We start from the raw sequence: 21898 nt of genomic DNA on the forward strand, positions 1-21898 counted from the left end.
GATTTAACTGGAGCTAATCTGGTCATTGGGGGGCACGGTGGCTTAGTGGTTAGCATGTTTGCCTCACAGCTCTAGGGTTGGTGGTTCGATTCCCACCTACACCTTGTGTGTGTGGAGTTTGCATGTTCTCCCCTGTGCCTCGGGGGTTTCCTCCCCTTGTCCAAAGACATGCGTTGATTGGCATCTCTGGAAAATTGTCTGTAGTGTGTGAGTGAATGAGAGTGTGTGTGTGCCCTGCGATGGGTTGGCACTCCGTCCAGGGTGTATCCTGCCTTGATGCCCAATGACACCTGAGATAGGCACAGGCCCCCCGTGTCCCGGGAGGTTTGGATAATCTTGTCATTAACCATCCCAGGAATCCCAGACGAACTAGTCACCTTATTAAAAGACATGCTGATGAGAGAAAATATTAGCTTTGCTTTGTGATTTGAGACCAAAAAAAAAACTGTGAGTGAAAGAAGCCGCCCTGTTAAAAGGCAGCGGGTTCTGTTAATAATGCTAATATTCATCAGGTCATTAGTCCTACCACTGGCCGGGACTTACAGGTCTTCCTGTTTCAGGGCTGAGCTCTGATGTTCAGTCGGAGGCAGTATTTGATAGTATCATTTTGATTTGTGGGTCAAAGAGCTGTACTGAAACCACTGTTAAAGGTGTCTGTTTACAGCAGGACAGGAAATACCAGTCTAGACTAGAGAATAATGATTGTGTCAGTGTTTCTGTAATCAGTGCATGTTTATGATTGGATTCTTGTTGTTATTAATCCATTCGATTGGTTACTTGATTCGGTTTAACGGTTATGATTATGAACGGCCTTGGGAACATTGTGAATGTCGATTTAAACAGTTTAAACATGACGCGCTCAGACCAATTTCCTGCCTTGCACCCAGCGATGGCTTCCAGATGAACAAGATCTCGCTTTGAGGAGTAATGTTTCATATTGTGTGTAATATTCATGAGGCTTTAACCCTTCCCCTGATTTAATCTATACATCTCTGGCCTTTAAAAAAAAGTGCAGCGGGGCTAAAATAACGACAAGGTGTGACTAGCTCGCAGTTCTCACAATATGTCACATGATCAGTGCCAATCAGTACCAGCTGTTTCCCTGGAAACAGACCATTTCTTTCATCGAGCTGAATATAGACTCAGCTCTGTAGTTACTGCACAGATTTGCACACAATCCCAAATACGCGCTAAATGAAACGTAAGCGTCGTCTAAAAATTCTAGTATTACCGATTGTTCCATAAATCAATTTCAATATATTTTATTATAAATCTGTTGGAACGTTTTATCGCATTACAATCAGTGACATTTGATATTCATATGATATTCACTCTCACTCATATGAAGCAAATTTTATTATGAAACATGAACTTCCTTGGAGTCAAATATATATTTTTTCTCTATTTTGTCTATTCCAACGATCTCAAAATCTTTACGCCATTTAAGATTTATTTACATGTCCCTCTGTTTAGACCCTTCATTCATTTCCATGCTTGTTAATTCATTGATAAAATAAAATCGTTAAATTAATACATTTTTCTGGTTTATTGTGTGAAACGTTTCTGGTTCATGAAAGCGTTGGGCTCAGTATAGAGATTGGAAAAATTCAGGCCACATCTCAAAGGTTTTTTTTATACAGATTTTAGCATCGGTTTAAATACAATGAGGTAAAAAATAAATCTAATTTACTTTATCAAAATTCGTACTTTGGTTCCATGTGATTGTAATGAGTGACATTTTACACTATTCGTTTAAATTAAATTTGTTTTGTTAAGTAAAGTAAAGCGTAACTTTTTTACGTAAACTATACTTAATATTCATAATTCTTTAATCTATCTGACTACATGTTCTCTTTTTAGTATAGATGTTTAAATATCATTTGTTTACCTGCATGTACTGTAACATACTAACATGTATGTGTTTTTAAGTAAAGTATGGTTATGTATGATATCTGCTTCACACAGGGGAACCTTCATGACTCGGCGCGTAAAGGCATCATTCCTCGCATCTCTCAGGACATCTTCGACCACATTTACTCCATGGATGAGGACCTTGAGTTTCATATCAAGGTAACAGACAAACCAAGAAAGACCTCTTTAAATTCCTTTGCCTTGTTTTTTTTTCTGTGTGTGTGTGTGTGTGTGTGTGTGTGTGTGTGTGTGTGTGTGTGTGTGTGTGTGTGTGTGTGTGTGTGTGTGTGTGTGTGTGTGTGTGTGTGTTCAAGAACATTGCTGGTAGGTGTGAGTGTGTACAGGAGCATAGACACATGGTGGCAGAGTGAAATGAGTATGTTGACCATATGTGTGTGTGTCAACTCCGATAATTTTCCATGTCACTGCTCTTGCATTCAGCCATGCTTAGTGTTGACTGGTTATTTATTTATTTATTTGATTAAAAGTGCACAATATACACTAAAATTATTTTTAAAATTATTTTTTAGTGTATATTACTAAGGTCATTTTAAGCATATAATCATAATAATAATAATAATAATAATAATAATAATAACAACAACAACAACAACAACAACAACAACAACAACAACAACAACAATAATAATACCTATTATTATTATTGTTGTTGTTGTTGTTGTTGTTGTTGTTGTTGTTGTTGTTATTATTATTATTATTATTATTATTATTATTATTATTATAGCAATATTTATATATATTTTTATAATAATCATAATAATTATTACTATTGTTATACCAATAATAATAATAATAATAATAATAATAATAATAATAATAATAATAATAATAATAATGTGAATGGTTTTGGGTTTTTTACACTTGCGTACCTTTACAAATAAGAGCACTATCAAGAATAATGAGAGCTTTTGAATGTCTGGACACTATTAAGATTAATATTTCATACAGTAAGATATTTTTAAATGATAACGCATCGAGATGTTTATTGCATGAAGGACCAGTTATTATAAACTGTGCTGCCATCAGTACTTAGGTGCAAGGATTACTGTTTCTCTTCTGTCTTTACGTTCAGGTATCTTACTTTGAGATTTACTTGGACAAAATCAGAGATCTGTTGGATGGTGAGAATGAATCTTTTTTAAATAACATATGGATGTGAAATCTAGCAGATGTTCCAGTTTTCATTAAGATCTTTATATCTGCTTGATTTTAGTTTCTAAGACCAACCTGGCTGTGCATGAAGACAAAAACAGGGTACCGTATGTCAAGGTATGTGAAAAGAATTTCACTGCATAATTGAGAGGGTTATTAAAAACACCCCTGAGTCACCTTCATTCATTCATTCATTCATTCATTCATTCATTCATTCATTTTCTACCGCTTATCCGAACTTCTCGGGTCACGGGGAGCCTGTGCCTATCTCAGGCGTCATCGGGCATCAAGACAGGATACACCCTGGACGGAGTGCCAACCCATCACAGGGCACACACACACACTCTCATTCACTCACACACACACACACTACAGACGATGTTCCAGAGATGCCAATCAACCTACCATGCATGTCTTTGGACCGGGGGAGGAAACCGGAGTACCCGGAGGAAACCCCCGAGGCACGGGGAGAACATGCAAACTCCACACACACAAGGCGGAGGCGGGAATCGAACCCCCAAACCTGGAGGTGTGAGGCGAACATGCTAACCACCGTGTCCCCCCGAGTCACCTTCATAAACAAAATTCGTTCGTTTTTAAATAAACGTCTACTCGAATAAAAACTCCAGGATGTCTCGAACTATGAAAACTGTCAGAGCTGCTGTTAGAGAAAATAAATCAACATCTGACCAATCAGAAGGAATCCTGGTATGAATTAGATTAGATATGGTACAATATGAAAACTGTATGATACAGTAAGAGGATGACCTTGAATGGTATATCTACTAATTTCTTCGTCATGGTACAGAACACGATAAACAATATTTCTAAGTGTGTTTTCACGTATCAGTCGTTCTGTCCTGGTTAAAGGGCTGTACGGAGCGCTTCGTGTCCAGCCCGGAGGAGGTGATGGACGTTATCGATGAAGGCAAAGCCAATCGTCATGTCGCTGTCACAAGTGAGTGACCAAGATCGGGACATTAATAATTTACATTTTATATATATATATATATATATATATATATATATATATATATATATATATATATATATATATATATATATATATATAAGTTTTTCTCTTACTCCTTCTTCAGATATGAATGAGCACAGCTCACGCAGCCACAGCATCTTCCTGATTAACATCAAGCAGGAGAACATGGAGACTGAGAAGAAGCTGAGTGGGAAGCTCTATCTGGTGGATCTGGCTGGAAGTGAAAAGGTTTCATATCTGCTTTTGTTTTGGGTTTTTTTTTGTTGGTCTTTGGTTCGTCCTGCCACAGATATGGACATAAATCTGCTATATTATACCGCTAAGGCATATTATGTATTATAATGTATATATTATTTAGTCCTGCTCAAAAGTTTGGGAGAATTTCCAAGATGTGTTCCATTTTTAAAAAAAAAAGAAAACATGAGTGAGAATGCAAAACAAATGTATTTTATGTCTTATAGGTCTCGAGTTAATATGTACGCTGGTGTAGCTGCTCATTCTTCTTGGCATAATACCTCCAGTTCCTGTACATTTTTTTTTGTTTGTCTTGCACAAATTGCATGTCTGAGATCTGCATGCCCAAAGACGTCACGTGACCACTGGCTTTAAATAAGAAAAAAAATCATTTGCATTATCAGTCATATTTTCCAACTAAGTGGAAATGAGTAACATTTTCTTTTAGGGTATGCAAACTTTTGAGCACAACTGTAGATTAATTGAAATAAAGTGAATTGTTGTTTTTTTATTTATCTTTCTCTGCTTGTGCATGTTTGAATCTCTCTCTCTCTCACTCTCTCTCACTCTCTCTCACGCTCTCTCACTCTCTCTCTCTCTCTCTCACACACACACACTCTCTCTCTCACACTCTCTCTGTCTCTCTTTCTCACTCTCTGTCTCTATCTTTCTCTCACTCACTCACTCTCTCTCTCTGTCTGACTCTCACTCTCTCTCACACTCTCTCTCTGACTCTCACGCTCTCTCTCTCTTTCTCACACTATCTCTCACTCTCTCTCTCTTTCACTCTCTCTCTCTCTCTCTCTCTCTCTCTCTCTCTCTCTCTCTCTCTCTCTCTCTGTCTCTCTCTGACTGTCTCCTGTCTTTAAGGTCAGTAAAACAGGAGCAGAAGGAGCCGTCTTGGATGAAGCTAAAAATATCAATAAATCTCTCTCAGCTCTAGGCAACGTCATCTCAGCACTGGCTGAAGGCACTGTAAGTGTTACTGCTCCGATCCTCCTGTGTCTATAGGTGCTTTAAGAAAAGGGAAAAAAAAACATTTGCATCAAATTCCGTAAAGTCTCCAGAACGGTCAAGGATGGATGAAGATGTTTTTTTAGTGGAGATATTTGGTCCAAGATGATATGAAATATGTTATATTCATATTATATAACTTTGCAGTGAAGTCTGTGGTTAATATCAAAATATGAATCAAATTTTATATCCAAATCAAAGTGAGGCAGTGAGACAACCTTGGTTTTAACCTTCAGCATTCTCTAGTTTCTCGGTCACGTCCTGCTTCGCTCCAGCTTCTCATATTCCTTCTGTCGGATGTTACTGTACCTCGGGATCGTCGCACCAGTTGCCACGGGAATTTTCCTCTCTTTATCAATAATCGCGGTTATCTAGCTGGTTGTCTGATATCCGTCTGGATCTTATTAACCTTAATTGGTACTGTAGAACTTGGATTAGGGATGTAAAGGAACACATAAACGTATCCTGATGCATCCTAAATGAACACAAATACACAAACGGATAGTAAGTGCGCTATTAAAATGCTTATCAGAAAGCTGCAGACGTGCGGCGTGCATCAGGACTGGGATAAAGAAAAGACTTTGCTTTCATGTAGTGTTTCTAAGGGCTGTCGGGTTGCCAAGGTTGTCAAAATTCCTCACATTCAGACTTGAAAGTACAAAGGAACGTTTGAGACAAAAGGTGGGAATAAGTCACACATGTGCAAGTCACAAGTAAGTCCCAAGCCATGAATGTCAAGTCAGGGTCAAGTCGAATCTTTTTTTAATATTTCTCAAGCAAGTCTCAAATTTGTGACTTAAGTCTGACTCGAATCAAGTCATATGACTCGAGTCCCCCATCTCTGCAATTTGACACATTTCTGAGATGCATCCTCTGCATTTTCTGGAACCTGGTAATGCTACCTAGATCATTAAAATGGTACAAATATCAGACACACAATTATTTTTTTTAATGGTTTGTTTAAATAGCTTGACTTTTCAAATTAAAGCCATATTTCTTAGCCATATGTCCGGATGCAGGTTTATTAATGAAATGCCCTGTTTTGTATTATACTATACTCAGATCTTATGACACATCTATAACGACTATGCTTTTCATGTCTGGGTGTGTATTTGCATGTCTAACGTCAACGCTTTTCCTCCCGCAGAAGACGCACGTGCCGTACAGAGACAGTAAGATGACGCGAATCCTGCAGGACTCTCTCGGTGGAAACTGCAGGACCACCATCATCATCTGCTGCTCGCCGTCTGTCTTCAACGAGGCCGAGACCAAATCTACTCTTATGTTTGGCCAGAGGTGAAGAAAAAAAACGATAGTTGTTATTTCTTTTATGAGGATTTATTAAAGCCAGTAGCTACGTTTGGTGCCTCTTCATAGACACAGTTCATAAATTTCAGTTTGATATGAGACCTTCTCTCTCTCTCTCTCTCTCTCTCTCTCTCTCTCTCTCTCTCTCTCTCTCTCTCTCTCTCTCTTTCTCTCTCAGAGCCAAGACCATCAAGAACACGGTGTCTGTCAACATGGAGCTGACAGCCGAGGAGTGGAAGAAGAAGTACGAGAAGGAGAAGGAGAAGAACAGAGGTCTGAAGGTCATCATCCAACGGCTGGAAAATGAGCTGAAGCGATGGAGGAGAGGTAAAGAAAAAGAAAGATTAATTCCAGTTCAAATGTCAGTGGGTTTTAAAAGAGGATGACATTAAAAGCTGAAGAACATGAAGAACATAAATGATGAACATAGCGAGGACTCGATTCCAGTTATATAACTTGAAGAGATTTGAAGTAATTGGCCCACTTTCTTCGATCCATCCGCACACAACCGAGCAAACATCATTATTTCAGGGAAGTCGTTTTTTTTTTCTTTCTTTATCCAGATCGTTAATCGAGCCAGACGTCCATCCAACAACGTTAGCTACATGACTAACTAAAGATGACGACTGACATTCAAAAATGAACTGAAGAATATCTATGAAAATAACCACAGCCAGGACCAAGACTATAAAAAATAATGGAGGATGGAAACAATTGTGTCTCGACTTCTTTTGTATTAGTTTGTATTGGAAATCTTTTTGTTTTTTTAAAAAGCAAACTTTTTAAGATTTTTTTTTTTTTTTACATTTTTAAATTTAAAGAACTTTACTCCTCTAGCCATCCGTTAGCATTATGACAGATATGCTCTTAGTGCATTGTGGGTAATACACATTCCCTCGCTCCACCCGCAAGCTGCTACAACGCGTGGCTTTTGTTCATGGTTTATTTTCTTGTAGCTGTTTTTTTTCTTATGATTTGACACATAACATCTAATGAAGTCTTTATAGAATATATAGCATACATAGTGTATATAGTCGATTGTACCTGAACATCTGAGTCGAGAAGATCAGAATAAATGGAGAAACGGTGAGAAATAAAAAAATAAATGAGTAGCTAAAACTCCAGACAGTTTGTTAGGGCTTCCACACCTGGGTTGTTTATCAGAGGATCAGGGTTCAAGCCCCAGCACTGCCAAGCTGCCACTGTCGGGCCCTTGAGCAAGGCCCCTATCCCTCTCAGCTCCAGTGGTGCTGTATCATGGCCGCCAACCCTGTGCTCTGAAATCAACCTTTAAAGCTTGGATATATGAAGAAAGAATTTCACTGTGCTGTAATGTATATGTGACAAAATAAAGTCTTCTGTTCTATCAGATTCTATGGTTTTCCTCTTTTAAATCGATTTGAATAGTTTTCTTTAAAAATAAAAAAATAATTAGTTGAATTTAGACGAACCTATTATCCAACGTTTTCATCTCATACTGTTTTATCTCAGGTGAAGCAGTTCCGGTTGAAGAGCAGCAGAAAAGTAAAGAAATGAAGAACTCAGAAGCCACACCCACGATCGAAAGTCTAGCTCCGCCTCCTCAACCTCTCCATGATACAGAGAAAACCCAGTATGAAGAGCTGATCAATGAGCTCTACCAGCAGCTCGATGACAAGGTACATACGACTAAAAAATAATAGTGTACACGTACGGATGCAGCGTCGTTATAAACAGATATACGAAAGGATAAAATAAGGGAAAATATTATGCCCATTTTTTAAAAAAAAATCTGCTACGACTGATGTAGCATGTGCTATAGTTCAGAGTCTCGAAAAGTTGTAAAGCGCAGAAAGAATTCAAAGGTTTCATTCATGTTTTTTGCAAAAGAATAGAGCCTTTTTAAAAATTTTTTATAATTTAAAGACTGGGAGGGGACACTGTGGCTTAGTGGTTAGCACGTTCGTCTCACACCTCCAGGGTTGAGGGTTCGATTCCCGCCTTGTGTGTGTGAAGTTTGCATGTTCTCCCCGTGCCTCGGGGGTTTCCTCCGGGTACTCCGGTTTCCTCCCCCAGTCCAAAGACATGCATGGTAGGTTGATTGGCATCTCTGGAAAATTGTCCGTAGTGTGTGTGTGTGAGTGAATGAGAGTGTGTGTGTGCCCTGCGATGGGTTGGCACTCCGTCCAGGGTGTATCCTGCCTCGATGCCCGATGACGCCTGAGATAGGCACAGGCTCCCCGTGACCCGAGAAGTTCGGATAAGCGGTAGAAAATGAATGAATTTAAAGACTAACAACTGACATAAAGCCTTAAAAAAATCAAGGATAGAAAATGCAGACTGAACATTAAAATAGCAAACCATACAATTTATAGTAGTACATTAAATTTTGCTGCTGTCAAATATAATACAATGTAAGCTGAAAGCATTAGACAAATAAAAATGATAAAAAGGACTAATACGATGATACTTCAATGATAAGATGGCAAATATTGAAATTTAAATAGGAAACTAATATCTCAGTGTCCTCTATCATTATTGGCCTGTTTATAAAATAGCACTTGATCCAGCACATCCTAATATATATATATATATATATAAGTTTTATTCTTTTAACTATTATATTTAAATTTGATTAATGAAGCCAGGACATACGTTTGTCATTGATTTGTTAAATGTACCCGAGGTTTAAATACAGCACTGGGTAAACGAATATATTTAAATTTGTATTTTGAAGAATTTTTTTTCTTTTCTCCAAACTCAGCATTTTTGATCATTTCTAAAATGTATGTATTTATTCATTTAATTAATTTTTGACGAAGTATTTCCAAAACACTGCCGACTTTATTTCATGGCTTGCAGCCGTATATTGGTACAGTAGTAGCAGTGAAATGTTAGCCACTTAAAACACCATTGTTAAGCTTAGTGATGTTTTAACAAATCTGATTGGTTGAGAATTTCTAATATGTTATACATTTATCTCTGATCTGAAGATGGTAAATTAGCCTAGCACGGACGAAATCAGAGACGTCCCTTCATTCCTCCATCATTGCTGCAGGTTTATATGCTTACTGTGCAGTTTCTCTGGGAAGGATGATACAGGTGGTCACTCTATTTATCTGATTAACTGTCTGTCTGTCTCTTTCTCTCTCTCTCTCTCTCTCTCTCTCTCTCTCAATCACACACACACACACACACACAAAATCATTCTGACCAGGACGATGAGATCAATCAGCAAAGTCAGCTGGCAGAGTCACTGAAACAGCAGATGGTGGATCAGGATGAGGTGAGCTCACTCCATCATGCACATCTAACACAATATCACTCTTACATCACAGAACATTAATAACCTATGCATAACTCGCTTAAGAAACCTGACTCTATCACAACACTCGTGAGCATTTGTAATGGATTTATGTCAAGGATTATACAATTGCAATCAAGCATACAAGAAAGCCAACAAGAAGTGTGTGTGTGTGTGTGTGTGTGTGTGTGTGTGTGTGTGTGTGTGTGTGTGTGTGTGTGTGTGTGTGTGTGTGTGTGTGTGTGTGTGTGTGTGTGTGTGTGTGTGTATGCATGCATGCATGCATGCAGTCATTTTCCCAGCCCAGAAAAACAGCATAACAGTGATCTATCGCCCCCTGCTGGTTAATATTAAGCAACCACTATTTTGAGAAAAAATATAAATTAATATAAAAAAAATCAATAATAAAAGCTATATAATATATTTTTAATGACAACAATAGCTAATCAATTAGCTAAAAATTCTAATTAATTACTGTATACATACAGTTGTATACACACTATACAGTAAACAGTTTTTTTTCTTCACAATTACATTTGCCTCCTCAATTTAACCTGATATTTGTAACCTGGTTAATATGCCAGTTGTAATAAGACCCTGGATATGATCATCATCCTGCTAAGGAGTTCCTGTTACATTTCTTGAGGGCCTTTAAACCACGTTAAACACACAGTGAACATCTATGTGAATCGTGTTGCCATGGAAACAGCTCTATATCATCCACCATCTGGCTTTTGTCCACATTTCATAGAGCTTGATGGCTGTAACATGGGTACAGAAAATGAAAATGATGTCAGAAATACACGGTGTGTGTGTGTGTGTCTGTTTGTGTGTGTGTGCGAGTAAATCAACATTAGCAGCTTGGCAGTGCTGGGATTTGAACTCATGACCTCCTGAATACAGTTGCTTTTGCGTGTGTATGTGAGTGGTGTGTGTGTGTGTGTGTGTGTCTGTTTATGTGCATGTCTGTTTGTGTGTGTGTTTGAACTCATGACCTCCTGAATACTGTTGCTTTTGCGTGTATGTGATTGTGTGTGTGTGTGTGTGTGTGTGTGTGTGTGTGTGTGTGTGTGTGTGTGTGTGTGTGTGTGTGTGTGTGTGTGTGAAAATGCAAAAGCGACAGTATTCGGTTCTTAAATCAGGTTAATTTCAAGTTCCTTGCACAAGACATTTTCTGTGGGCGGAAGGTCATGAGTTCAAATCCCAGCCCTGCCAAGCTGCTAATGTTGGGTAAGGTGTCAGAAACTACAGTACAGTTGCCATGGCGTGTATAAAAACGAACCCTAAGTGCAGGGATAACAAACAACACAATTTTTTACAAAAATAACAAGAGACATCTACAGGGAAGTTAAGGGTCCTTGAGCAGGGCCCTTGAGCAAGGCCCTTAACCCTGTCTGCTCCAGAGGTGCTGTATCATGGCTGACACTGTGCTCTGACCCCAACCTCTGAAGTTGGTAATTGTGAAGAAATAATTTCACTGTGTTGTAATGTACATGGGACAAAAATAAAGGCTTCTATTATGTAAATGAGACAGATGTAAGTCACCCTGGATAAGGATCTAATCTAAGGATCTTAAATACAGTAAAACGATTTTGAGGAAGAATCCTTGAGATGAAGCAGACACAAAAGGAGAAGCAGCCTTCTGGGTGAATAGTGGGATTATAAATCGTAAGCATCGTACAGGTTAAAAAGTCAATGTGACCATGTTCACACACATCACTGCACCTCACTCAAAATTTATTTCCTATTTTCTGCCACTGTTTTTCTGATGATTATTTTCCAATTGTATTTTCTAATGATATTTTCTGATAATATTTTTCTAATTATATTTTGAGTCATATTTTTTCTAAATGTATTTTCAATTATATTTTTTTTAATTATATTTTCTTATTTCTAATATTTCTTTTTTAATTATATTTTTCTAATTATAATTTAAAAAAGTATAATTAGAAAATATAATTAGAAAAAATATGATTAAAAATATAATTAGAAAAATATAATCAGCAAATATAATTAGAAAAATAGGATTAGAAAAATATAAAAGAAAATGTACTTTAAAAAATAGAATAAGAAATCTTTTTTTAATTCGATTTTCTAATTATATTTTTAATCATATTTTTTTCTAATTATATTTTCTAATTATATATTTTTAATTATATTTTCTTATTATATTTTTCTAACCATATTTTTCAAATTATATTTTCTGATATATTCTGATGACATTTTTTATATATTTTTATATTTGATAGATTTATTTCTTCTTTATATTGAATTTTCTTATTCTCTACTATTGGCTATTCTTATATCAAGTACATGTACTGTGTATGATTGTGTATGTAATAAAGAAAATTTCAAGTAAATCTACAGTACCCAGGTTTACCACTCTTTTATCCTACATCGAAAAAAAAAAAGACAATTTATGCAAGTGAACGATGATCGTGCTAGATGAGTTTGAGATGAGATGAGAGTTATATGATGTCTGATTTGTCAGACCTGATACAAGTCTAAACCTCTGACTCTATTTCTCCGTTGTCTGTCCATGCAGCTGTTAGCGTCGACGCGGCACGACTGTGAGAAGCTCCAGGAGGAGTTGATGCGTCTGCATCGTGAGCACGAGGCAGCCAAAGAGGAGGTGAAGGAGGTGCTGCAAGCGCTGGAAGAACTTGCTGTCAACTACGACCAGAAGAGCCACGAGCTGGAGGAGAAAGGAAGGAGTAACATCCAGCTCAGCGATGAGTTAATACAGAAGAGTGTAAGTAATAATAAAAAGAGAGCAAGGTTAATGGGGAGACAGGAAGTATATGAGCAATGCGGGTTTTTATCCTTTAATGGTACAGTAATCCCTCGCCACTTCTCGGTTCAAGTTTCGCGCCTCAGTGCATCCCTGATTTTTAAAAAATATTCATCGGAAAATAAAAATAAAAACGGTTTTCCAGGATGTCAGACAAAGAGAGAAACTCTCTCAGAGGCTTTGTACAAACCCACGGGCACTCAGACAAGGCACATGATCGGTTCCCGGCGTGAGATCTGAGCTGATTGGCTGCGCATCATCGCATCCTCTCCCAGCTTCTTCCCTTGTTGTATCTCGCCACTCTCGTTCACGCTGTCAACTGTGTCTCGCGTATTGTGTTCGAAATTAACTTTTCGTTAAGCCCTTACGATGCCTCCTAAGCGCCGTGCCCCTGCGAAAGATTCCTCTAGTGAGCCCAAGAGGAAGAGGAAGATGATGACCATCAGTGAAAAGGTCAAACTTAGGGACTTCGCGGATTTTCACCTATCGCGAGGGGTTCCGGTCCCCATTAACCGCGATAAACGAGGGATCACTGTATTGCAGATTCAGCCTTGTCTTTCAGGTCCGTCAATGTGACGATTTAAACATTCTTGTATTTGTAATACTGTAAGGAGATACGTAAAAACCTCATTCTAAGCACAGACGAAGGAGATCGTAGGTACTACAAGTGCCACGCAGTGACCACTGCCGTGTGCATGTGTCCCTGTTCCAGACACTTCTATCCAGCGTAGAGAGGGATCTGGCCACGCTGCAAGACGTGAGTGGACACCATAAAAAGAGATCAGCAGAGATCCTGAGCATGCTGCTGCGAGACATCGGTGAGATCGGCAACGTCATCGGCACCAGCGACCTTAAGACGGTAAGAAATTACACACACAGACGTGGACTTTCTTGACTGGTGTTACTCTGAGACCAAACCCTAAAGTCCTGATTCTGATACACGCAAAGAGCTTGATTCATCGTCAGAATGAAAAAAAAGTCTGATAAAAAGGTTTCGTTATGTAGCAAAGTGAATATTTTAGTCATTTTTTTAGCATTCTACAACTTTTGTTACAGAATAACATATAATCCAGAAGTGTCCAGAGTTTTATTCCAGTTATACCACACCACATCTGGCTCTGTATTCGCTTTAAAAGAGACAATATTCAATCATAGTATTCTAAGTAGATCCATACTTCCACTAAGCTTTTTTTTTTCCTCCGACAGTCAGCGGAAGGTCCCGGAGCGATGGAAGAAGAGTTTACCATGGCGCGCCTCTACATCAGCAAGATGAAGTCAGAGGTGAAGTCGCTGGTGAACCGCAGCAAACAGCTGGAAGGAGCTCAGGCCGAAACGACACGAAAGATTCAGGCCAACGAGAAAGAGCTCGCATCCTGCCAACTCCTCATCTCACAGGTCAGCTGTGATTCATACAAGATATACTGTATAGATGAATAGATATTTCACAGCACAAGACTCGGAGTCAGGGTGGGACACTCGAGATGTTCCACTCAAACCTTCACACACCATGTCTTCATGGAGCTCTGTGCTTTGTGCACAGGAATGTTGTCATGCTATAGAGGGAAATTGTAATATATTTGGGGCCAACAGTTTGGGGACTGAAATCTAGCTATAATGTACCTATAGCGTACTTATTACCTCTCTTAGGCTAAATAATAAGCCATGGTTTAGCGTGTTAATGTGGTTTAAACGCTACCATGTGCACTCCTCTGGTCCACCATGGATGTAACAACACTGCAATAGCATTCTAGGAATTCTGGATTATAGTAATGTATTAAAATAAACGTTTTAACGTTTAAATGCTTTGTATATAAAGTAGGGATGTACCGATACCACTTTTTCTCTTCCGATCCCGATCCGAAATCTGTGTTCTTTTCTACCTTTAAAACTAAATAATGTATAATTATTCAGATTTATTTGTTTCTGGCAAAGCAACACAAAAATGCACATTACTGTATGAAAAATTAAAAAACAATATTATTGGTCTTAAAAAGTGGATGGGTCCTGTCCCACCCACATATAATGGTTCCGACGCCCATGACCACGGGTATCGGATTAGGATCGGTCACGCACCACCGATACCCGATCCACTCAAAATGCTTGGATCGGCATCGATACCGATCCAAAATATCGGATCGGTACATCCCTAATATAAACTAGCAGCTGTGATGTAATTTATATACCAGCACTGCTCGACTGGTCCCACCGTCGCTCAGGGTAAGAGGTAGATATACAATAAGACCCTTTTCTGTTCTGGCACCGAGGTGGTGGAATGAACTTCACCTAGATGTCTTCAAACAACAGGTGAAGACCATATGGCTAATGTCCTGTTTCATGCTAAAATATTTTATATGGCTAATTCCCAAATCTAAAGCATGCACTCATTTAGCATAAGTGTAGTGTGCTTTAAGAAAAGTCTCGGTCTTGACAGATGACTGATTGTGTGTGTGTGTGTGTGTCTGTGTCTGTGTCTGTGTGAGACTGGTCCAGCTTCAGGCCAAGATTAAGTCCCTGACCGACTACATGCAAAACATGGAGCAGAAGAAGAGACAGCTGGAGGAGAGCCAGGACTCACTGATGGAAGAGCTGGCGAAACTCCACGCTCAGGGTGTGTCTCATACAAACGCATCTGCAAAAACACACACACACACACACACACACACACACACACACACACACACACACACACACACACACACACGATGCTGCTCAGATATTCCTGTAAATACACAAAAAGTACAGAAATGATGCAGTACCTTATGGCAGTACCTTATACCTTTACATCCTAAAGACCCCCGAGTTATAGACACTAAAGATGCTCTAGTATATTAACCTATAAAAAATAGCTCTTGTGTTTTTGCATGTTCACTTCTGTAGAAAATATGCATGAGGTGTCTGTGATGGACAAGGAGAAGGAGCACATGAGCCAGATGAAGGATGCTGAAGAGATGAAGGTACAGAAAAATGTTTTCCCGAACACTTATAACACTAAACAGAAATGCAGTATGTAGTGCAACTCTTAAAGGGGAAGGAGAGGGGGGGAGGGAGAGAGAGAGAACAAACAAGCAATATTAGTGATGCTGAATGTTGAGCTACAATTTAAATCTTTTTTTGATTTCAATGCTCTTCCTGGTCACTTGTCTCAGGGCTGAAAGAGGAATACGAATGCATATATGTCTCTATACTTTCAGTGCTGAAGAAAAAGCTAACAGGAACTAGCAAAAAAAAAAAAAGAAAGAAAGAAAAACTTGAATTTAAATAAAGTGACTAATCTGTGAACACAGAACAAGTGAGCACAATAAATGAAGGAAAGGAAATAAAGAAGACTTTATCTCAGATGTGCCCTCTAGTGGTCCGGTAGGGAAATGTCCCAAATATCTGAAAATCATTCAAATAATTTGCAATGCTATCTTTTATTTTTTATCTTTCGATCAAAAACTGTTTTGCAATTTAATTAAGTATGATTATGACACTTTCTTGCTAATTTTTTTGCATTTCTATGTGATGAGTTTGTTTAGAATTGTAAATAAACAAATTCTAAATAGTGAACTCTGTGTGTGTGTGTGTGTGTGTGTGTGTGTGTTTGTGTTTGTGTTTGTGTTTGTGTTTGTGTGTGTGTGTGTGTGTGTGTGTGTGTGTGTGTGTGTGTGTGTGTGTGTGTGTGTGTGTGTGTGTGTGTAGACGGCATTGCAGGAGCAGATGGAGAGTCACCGCGAGGCCCATCAGAAGCAGCTCTCACGCCTCCGAGACGAGATTGATGAGAGGCAGAAGATTCTGGATGAGCTGAAAGAGTTAAGAGCTAAAAAAAATAATTTAAAAAAATAGAAAGAAAACGTATTTATTTCAGGAGATATTTTACGCAAGATATATCGACAGACATGGTCCACAACTAGTCATAGTACCCGGCTAATACAGGTTTCTTTAACTACTTGGCCTCTGGCTTTATCTATTTAGTACAAAAATGAAGTATCTCATGAACAGAACGTGTGAGAAATAAATTATCTCTATTCTCAATATCTCACTCAATTCTTTCCATTTTCTTTTTCCTTTCCCAGTATGAATCAGTCTCTTCAGCTGGAGCAGAAAAAGCTCATGTCTGACTATGACAAGTTACGACATGAGGAACAAGAGAAGGATGAGAAGCTTCAGAAGCTAATGTAAGTAGACAGCTGATGGCGCTGTAAAATAAAAAAGAAGAGACAGACAGAAACGCTGAAATAAATGAATGTTATGTAGTGATCATCTAGTGATCCTGATGCCCATTTCTTAAAGGAGGGGTCTCCGATGTTTGAAAGCCAATGTTGACATTTGAAATCACCAAAACAAACACGCCCCTAACCCAAATGGGTCCCACCCCTGTATTGATAGCTCCGCCCACACATACATACGTAACCCAGGCGACTAACAGAAAGAAATGTGTCTTTATCATAGCTGAAGGGAAGAACAATACGATTGTAGATAAACAAACAAGCAAAAATGCCACACAAGCATAATGATGTAAAGGACAAAGGCATATATTAGTTCTGTGTAACAAAGCAAAACCAACGTTACTCACCTATCGAGAAGGAAAAAAGCGCCTCGGCGTCTTAAGTAAAGTCGGCCACATATTCACAGGTCGGAGTTTCCCGAGTCGATAACTCCTGAGCTAAACGCTGTTACTACACAAAACGCGGTTGTAGCTGCCTCTCTACATTACTACGATAGAAAAGAGGTGTTATTTGTGTAGTAACAGCGTTTAGCTCAGGAGTTATTGACTCGGGAAACTCCAACCTGTGAATATGTGGCCAACTTCCTGCTCCTTCAGTTCTCTCCAGCGCTGGAAGGCTGATCCTATATTAACACGTCCTACTTCTTGTCCTTATCGTAAGTCTTTCTTCTCTTTCTTTCTTTGTTTTTATCCTCCATGTCAATGTTAAAACCGCTTTCTGCTAATGTCACACATGCCCACTGAACACTCTCTCCACCCATATTGACAAGACATGCCCCTTTCTGCTCATTGGCTACACGTTTGTTTTGATTTTTGTTTTGCTTGTCGTCCCGACTCGGTTTTCTGAAGCATTTCTCAAACAACGGAAACCCCACCTTTAACTAGAGATTCTCATTCTTCCTATAAGAGGACAGTGTTCTATGTATGAATACATAACAAACAAATCAAAAAAATCTCAGAATTGAATATTACAATGAAATATATTTTTACGAACTTTCATTAAAGAACAAAGAAGAGTAATTTGTTGGCTGTTAGCTTTTTTTTTTTATTTCCATCTTTTGTGTTTAAATATTTACAGCTTCTGTGGATAAATATTTGCATTTAGCTCGCATGCTAACGCTAATGCTTGTGTGATCACATTATTTTTGCTAACGTTTTCTGTTCAAAAGTATTTGCGATGGACTTGCTTATGAAAAATATATTTTTATTAGCATTATTAGCTAATGAACATCGTTCATCAACATTAGCATGTCATTAAGAGGAGGAGGAGGAGGTCAATTTTGATCAATCTTAAATGGATAATATTCAGGCTTTGCTGCTAGATTCTATACAAAAGAACAACAGCTTCTCTTTCACCATTTTCAGAATTTGCAGACTTAATTAGCGGTCCTAGTGCTAAGCATTGTGGGTAATGTAGAAAACTATTAACCAGAGGAGTGAAAATAGACTGTCATGTCAGTGAAACAAAAAGAAAGTCTCAGAAATAAACCCTTAAAGAAACCAGTAAACAATGGGGAATTATTTGTTGACTGTTAGCTAGCTAGCTTTGAAAATATAGAGCTAGCTTGCATGCTAATGCTTTTTCAATGCATCTTCATTTCATGTTTAGAAATACATCTGGGCTTGTTGAAGAGTCAATATAATATATTTGTCTACACTGATTTCCTTATCCTTCGGTCATGAAATGGACTTGAGGAAAATTAGCAGCGATTGTGTGATTAGCATATTAAAGAGAGCAGATTAAATTCTGGCACATGAAGGATTTATGTTTTTTCTCTGTGAATTAGTTTGTTAAATGAAAAACGGGAACTGGTCAAGGAGGATCTGAAGGGTCTTGAGGAGACTGTGGTAAGTTCACAGTGCACACGATCCAACAATTCCATGCTAAATACTTGCTTTTTACCAGCATTATTTCTCCTGCTTTCTCAGACAAAGGAACTCCAGAGTCTCCACAATCTGCGTAAACTCTTCATCGACGATCTTAACACACGTGTCAGTACAGTAAGTGTTACGACACCTTGGCAGCGACTCACCGCTTGCATTTAGCAATAATCCTATGGGCCTTTCTGCTGACACATCCTCCAGATGTGCTTTTGGCTTCAGGTCTGTGTTTTCGGTCCATTAGCTGACTGACTGATGAGGATGTAGGACATGCTCTAACAGCCAGACAGGAGATATTTCCTTTAAGCTCAGGAAATGGTGTCACTAGAAGTGAGGATTGAAACGTGAAGTAAAAGCATCACCGCCTTATCCAGTCGATGATTAAGCAAACTCTTAAAAAAATAAGTACAGGTGTGTCCTTAACTAAAAATTCGCCGACCTCAGCAGTCATATTTACTGACATACAGGGGTCTGGGTTTAAGAATAGAGTTACATTTCCTTCCTTCCATTTAGCTCCTGATAATGAGTCGTTATTTATGTAGTTATTTATGTATACTTTATTTGACACCGTTTCAAGCAACATATCATGTACGTTTTAGATATTGGCAGATAATATGTAGTATTTATGAAAGAATGACACCTGGTACTTTTAATGTGGAGGAACATCTGCAAATCAAGTTAATTAGGGGAAGTTGTGGCCTAATGGTTAGAGAGTTTGACTCCTAACCCTAAGGTTGTGGGTTCGAGTCTCGGGCCGGCAATACCACGACTGAGGTGCCCTGAGGTGCACCAAACCCCCCCCAACTGCTCCCTGGGTGCCGCAGCATAAATGGCTGCCAACTGCTCTGGGTGTGTGTTCACTGTGTGTGTGTGTGTGTGTTCACTGTGTGTGTGTGTGTGTGTTCACTGTTGTGTGTGTGTGCACTTTGAATGGGTTAAATGCAGAGAACAAATTCTGAGTATGGGTCATCAGCCTGTCAGCTTCGTTGTCTTTAAGTAAAATAAAACAAAAAGAAAGAAAGACCTGTCCCTCAGCACTGACACTGAAGACTCCTTCCATGAATACTACATAGTCCTTTCATAACAGAACATTTTACATCAACAGTATTATAGAAACTATATTAATATGATTTTATCTTATTTAAAAATAACAGTAAAGCAGAATCTACTCCCAGGCTCTGATTAGATCAGAACAAGGATTTAAACTCACAGCCTTCGGGTCACTGGGACAGAATCTCAATCCCTGAGACGACTTTTTCTCTCTGACAGAATATAGAGTTGGACTCGGAGGAGGCAGGAGGCAGCCTGGCTCTGAAACAGAAGATCATTTTTCTGGAGAACAATCTGGAACAACTCACCAAAGTCCACAAACAGGTTCGTAACATACAAATGCATAGACCTGCATGTTTATGGGATGTATTGTAGTGTGTCAACTTTTCAACTTTCTCTTAAGTTGGTGCGTGACAATGCAGAGCTGCGCTGCGAGCTTCCTAAGCTGGAGAAGCGTCTACGAGCCACGGCTGAGCGAGTAAAATCCCTTGAGTCGTCATTGAGAGAAGCGAAGGAGAATGCCATGAGAGACCGAAAACGCTACCAGCAGGAGGTGGAGAGGATCAAAGAGGCAGTCAGGGCCAAAAACCAAGCCAGGAGGAGCCACACAGCACAGATCGGTCAGTGTCTCAGTCAAATCATGACTAAACTGAACGTAAGACCTTATTAAGGTTCCCTTTTGAGTCTCAAGGCTTCTTCTTCATATCGTCTCATTGATTTTTTTCTCACCACTATGAAATAAATATTACATTTTATATTATATTCCTGTAAAGCACTTGTTGAAGCACTATACAAATAAAATCATATTGAATAGTCTTGACAGACCAAGATAAAGGTAGTTTTGTTTTATTGTTTAGTCTATAAATCTTGTTTTATTGGTTAATACAAAAATAAATCAAAAAATACAAAACAATCAAACTACCAAATTAAGGGAACGATATTCAGCATTATGTCGTGTAGCCAGAAGGGGGCGACATATCCACACTTATTGGAATAATTATGCACAACCCGCTATTGCAATTTTAACTAATTAAAAATGACGTATTAAATTGATTAGATCACTGCTAGACTCGTTAAAAAATGCACACTTTAAATTTATCAGACCCAATATGTTTATGTCAAGGACCTGAGTATAACCTGGATGACTTTTATTACTGTCGCATATCTAAATTACCAATGTTTACTGAATTTTCTTGACTGTATGCCCCGTAGCCAAGCCTATTCGTGCTGGACACCACGCTGGACATCACGCAGCAGCCTCTGGCTCACCGAGCCATTCCATCAGAGGAGGAGGAGGAGTGCAGAACCAATTTCGTCATCACCATCACCAGACTGGGGCGGCTCAGCAGCAGCAGCAGCAGCAGCAGCACCACCATCATCACCACAGCAGCAGCAGCAGCAGCAGCAACAACAGCAGCAAATAAAGGATGGTAAGTCACAATGTAATTCACAAATTGCAATAATTTCCTGAAAATTCGAATGAATCACTATGAGCTGAGGAAGAAAATCATTTTTGATTGAAGATGGCTGAAGATTTGAAGTGTACCTGAAAATTACCTGAAAATCCTCATAGCTCAGATGCACAGCAAACGCTCACACATCATCGCTCATTCCTGACATTTAAAGATCCTGTGATAATTGTGCACCATTTCTGGGTATCGTTCATTTCTCCATGCCGGATTTGTTTCATACTAATGAATAGCTTCAGGTGTGTTAGAGCGGTGGAAACACTCTGTAGTGGATTTCAGACACCAATTTTTTTTTTTTTTTTTTTTTTTTTGGGGCAACCTGAGGAATATTTACTGCTGCCACAGCTCTGCACCAGAGATTAATGGGCAAAAGTCAAGCAAATACTTGCTGATTTATGGGGTGCCCCCGGAGGTATTTTTTAGATGAGACGTTTCCTCCCGCCGTATTCAGACAAAATTGGCCTTCTTTAGATCCGAAGAGAAAAACAAGAAAAAGGCCGTAGATCAAGTTTCTCCTAAAAATCACTGTACAATCATTGTACAAACTGCAAGTCTAAATCATCACACTTTTTTGTCTCCAAAA

At 38.8% G+C, this 21898-nt stretch overlaps 1 protein-coding gene across 2 annotated transcripts in view; it reads left to right on the plus strand.

Annotated features, from left to right (window-relative positions):
- The window catches only part of kif5c (kinesin family member 5C), a 33556-nt gene that overhangs the window by 9322 nt on the left and 2336 nt on the right, over window positions 1–21898 (plus strand). Inside the window, exons 4-25 of one of the 2 annotated variants that reach the window (XM_027152377.2) lie at window positions 1966–2070; window positions 3005–3053; window positions 3146–3201; window positions 3955–4042; window positions 4182–4306; window positions 5183–5287; window positions 6474–6622; window positions 6813–6961; window positions 8126–8292; window positions 9831–9899; window positions 12463–12669; window positions 13421–13567; window positions 13915–14103; window positions 15199–15316; window positions 15586–15662; window positions 16390–16499; window positions 16764–16865; window positions 18703–18763; window positions 18845–18916; window positions 20066–20170; window positions 20250–20466; window positions 21059–21276. In XM_027152377.2, the coding sequence (XP_027008178.1) occupies window positions 1966–2070; window positions 3005–3053; window positions 3146–3201; window positions 3955–4042; window positions 4182–4306; window positions 5183–5287; window positions 6474–6622; window positions 6813–6961; window positions 8126–8292; window positions 9831–9899; window positions 12463–12669; window positions 13421–13567; window positions 13915–14103; window positions 15199–15316; window positions 15586–15662; window positions 16390–16499; window positions 16764–16865; window positions 18703–18763; window positions 18845–18916; window positions 20066–20170; window positions 20250–20466; window positions 21059–21270 (2679 nt within the window). In that variant the 3' untranslated portion in view covers window positions 21271–21276. Of the gene's footprint in view, window positions 1–1965; window positions 2071–3004; window positions 3054–3145; window positions 3202–3954; window positions 4043–4181; window positions 4307–5182; window positions 5288–6473; window positions 6623–6812; window positions 6962–8125; window positions 8293–9830; window positions 9900–12462; window positions 12670–13420; window positions 13568–13914; window positions 14104–15198; window positions 15317–15585; window positions 15663–16389; window positions 16500–16763; window positions 16866–18702; window positions 18917–20065; window positions 20171–20249; window positions 20467–21058; window positions 21277–21898 lie in introns of both variants that reach the window. The other variant, XM_027152376.2, reaches the window with a different exon arrangement.

This window comes from Tachysurus fulvidraco, chromosome 6 (genome assembly GCF_022655615.1).
Source record: "Tachysurus fulvidraco isolate hzauxx_2018 chromosome 6, HZAU_PFXX_2.0, whole genome shotgun sequence".
Taxonomy (NCBI): domain Eukaryota; kingdom Metazoa; phylum Chordata; class Actinopteri; order Siluriformes; family Bagridae; genus Tachysurus; species Tachysurus fulvidraco.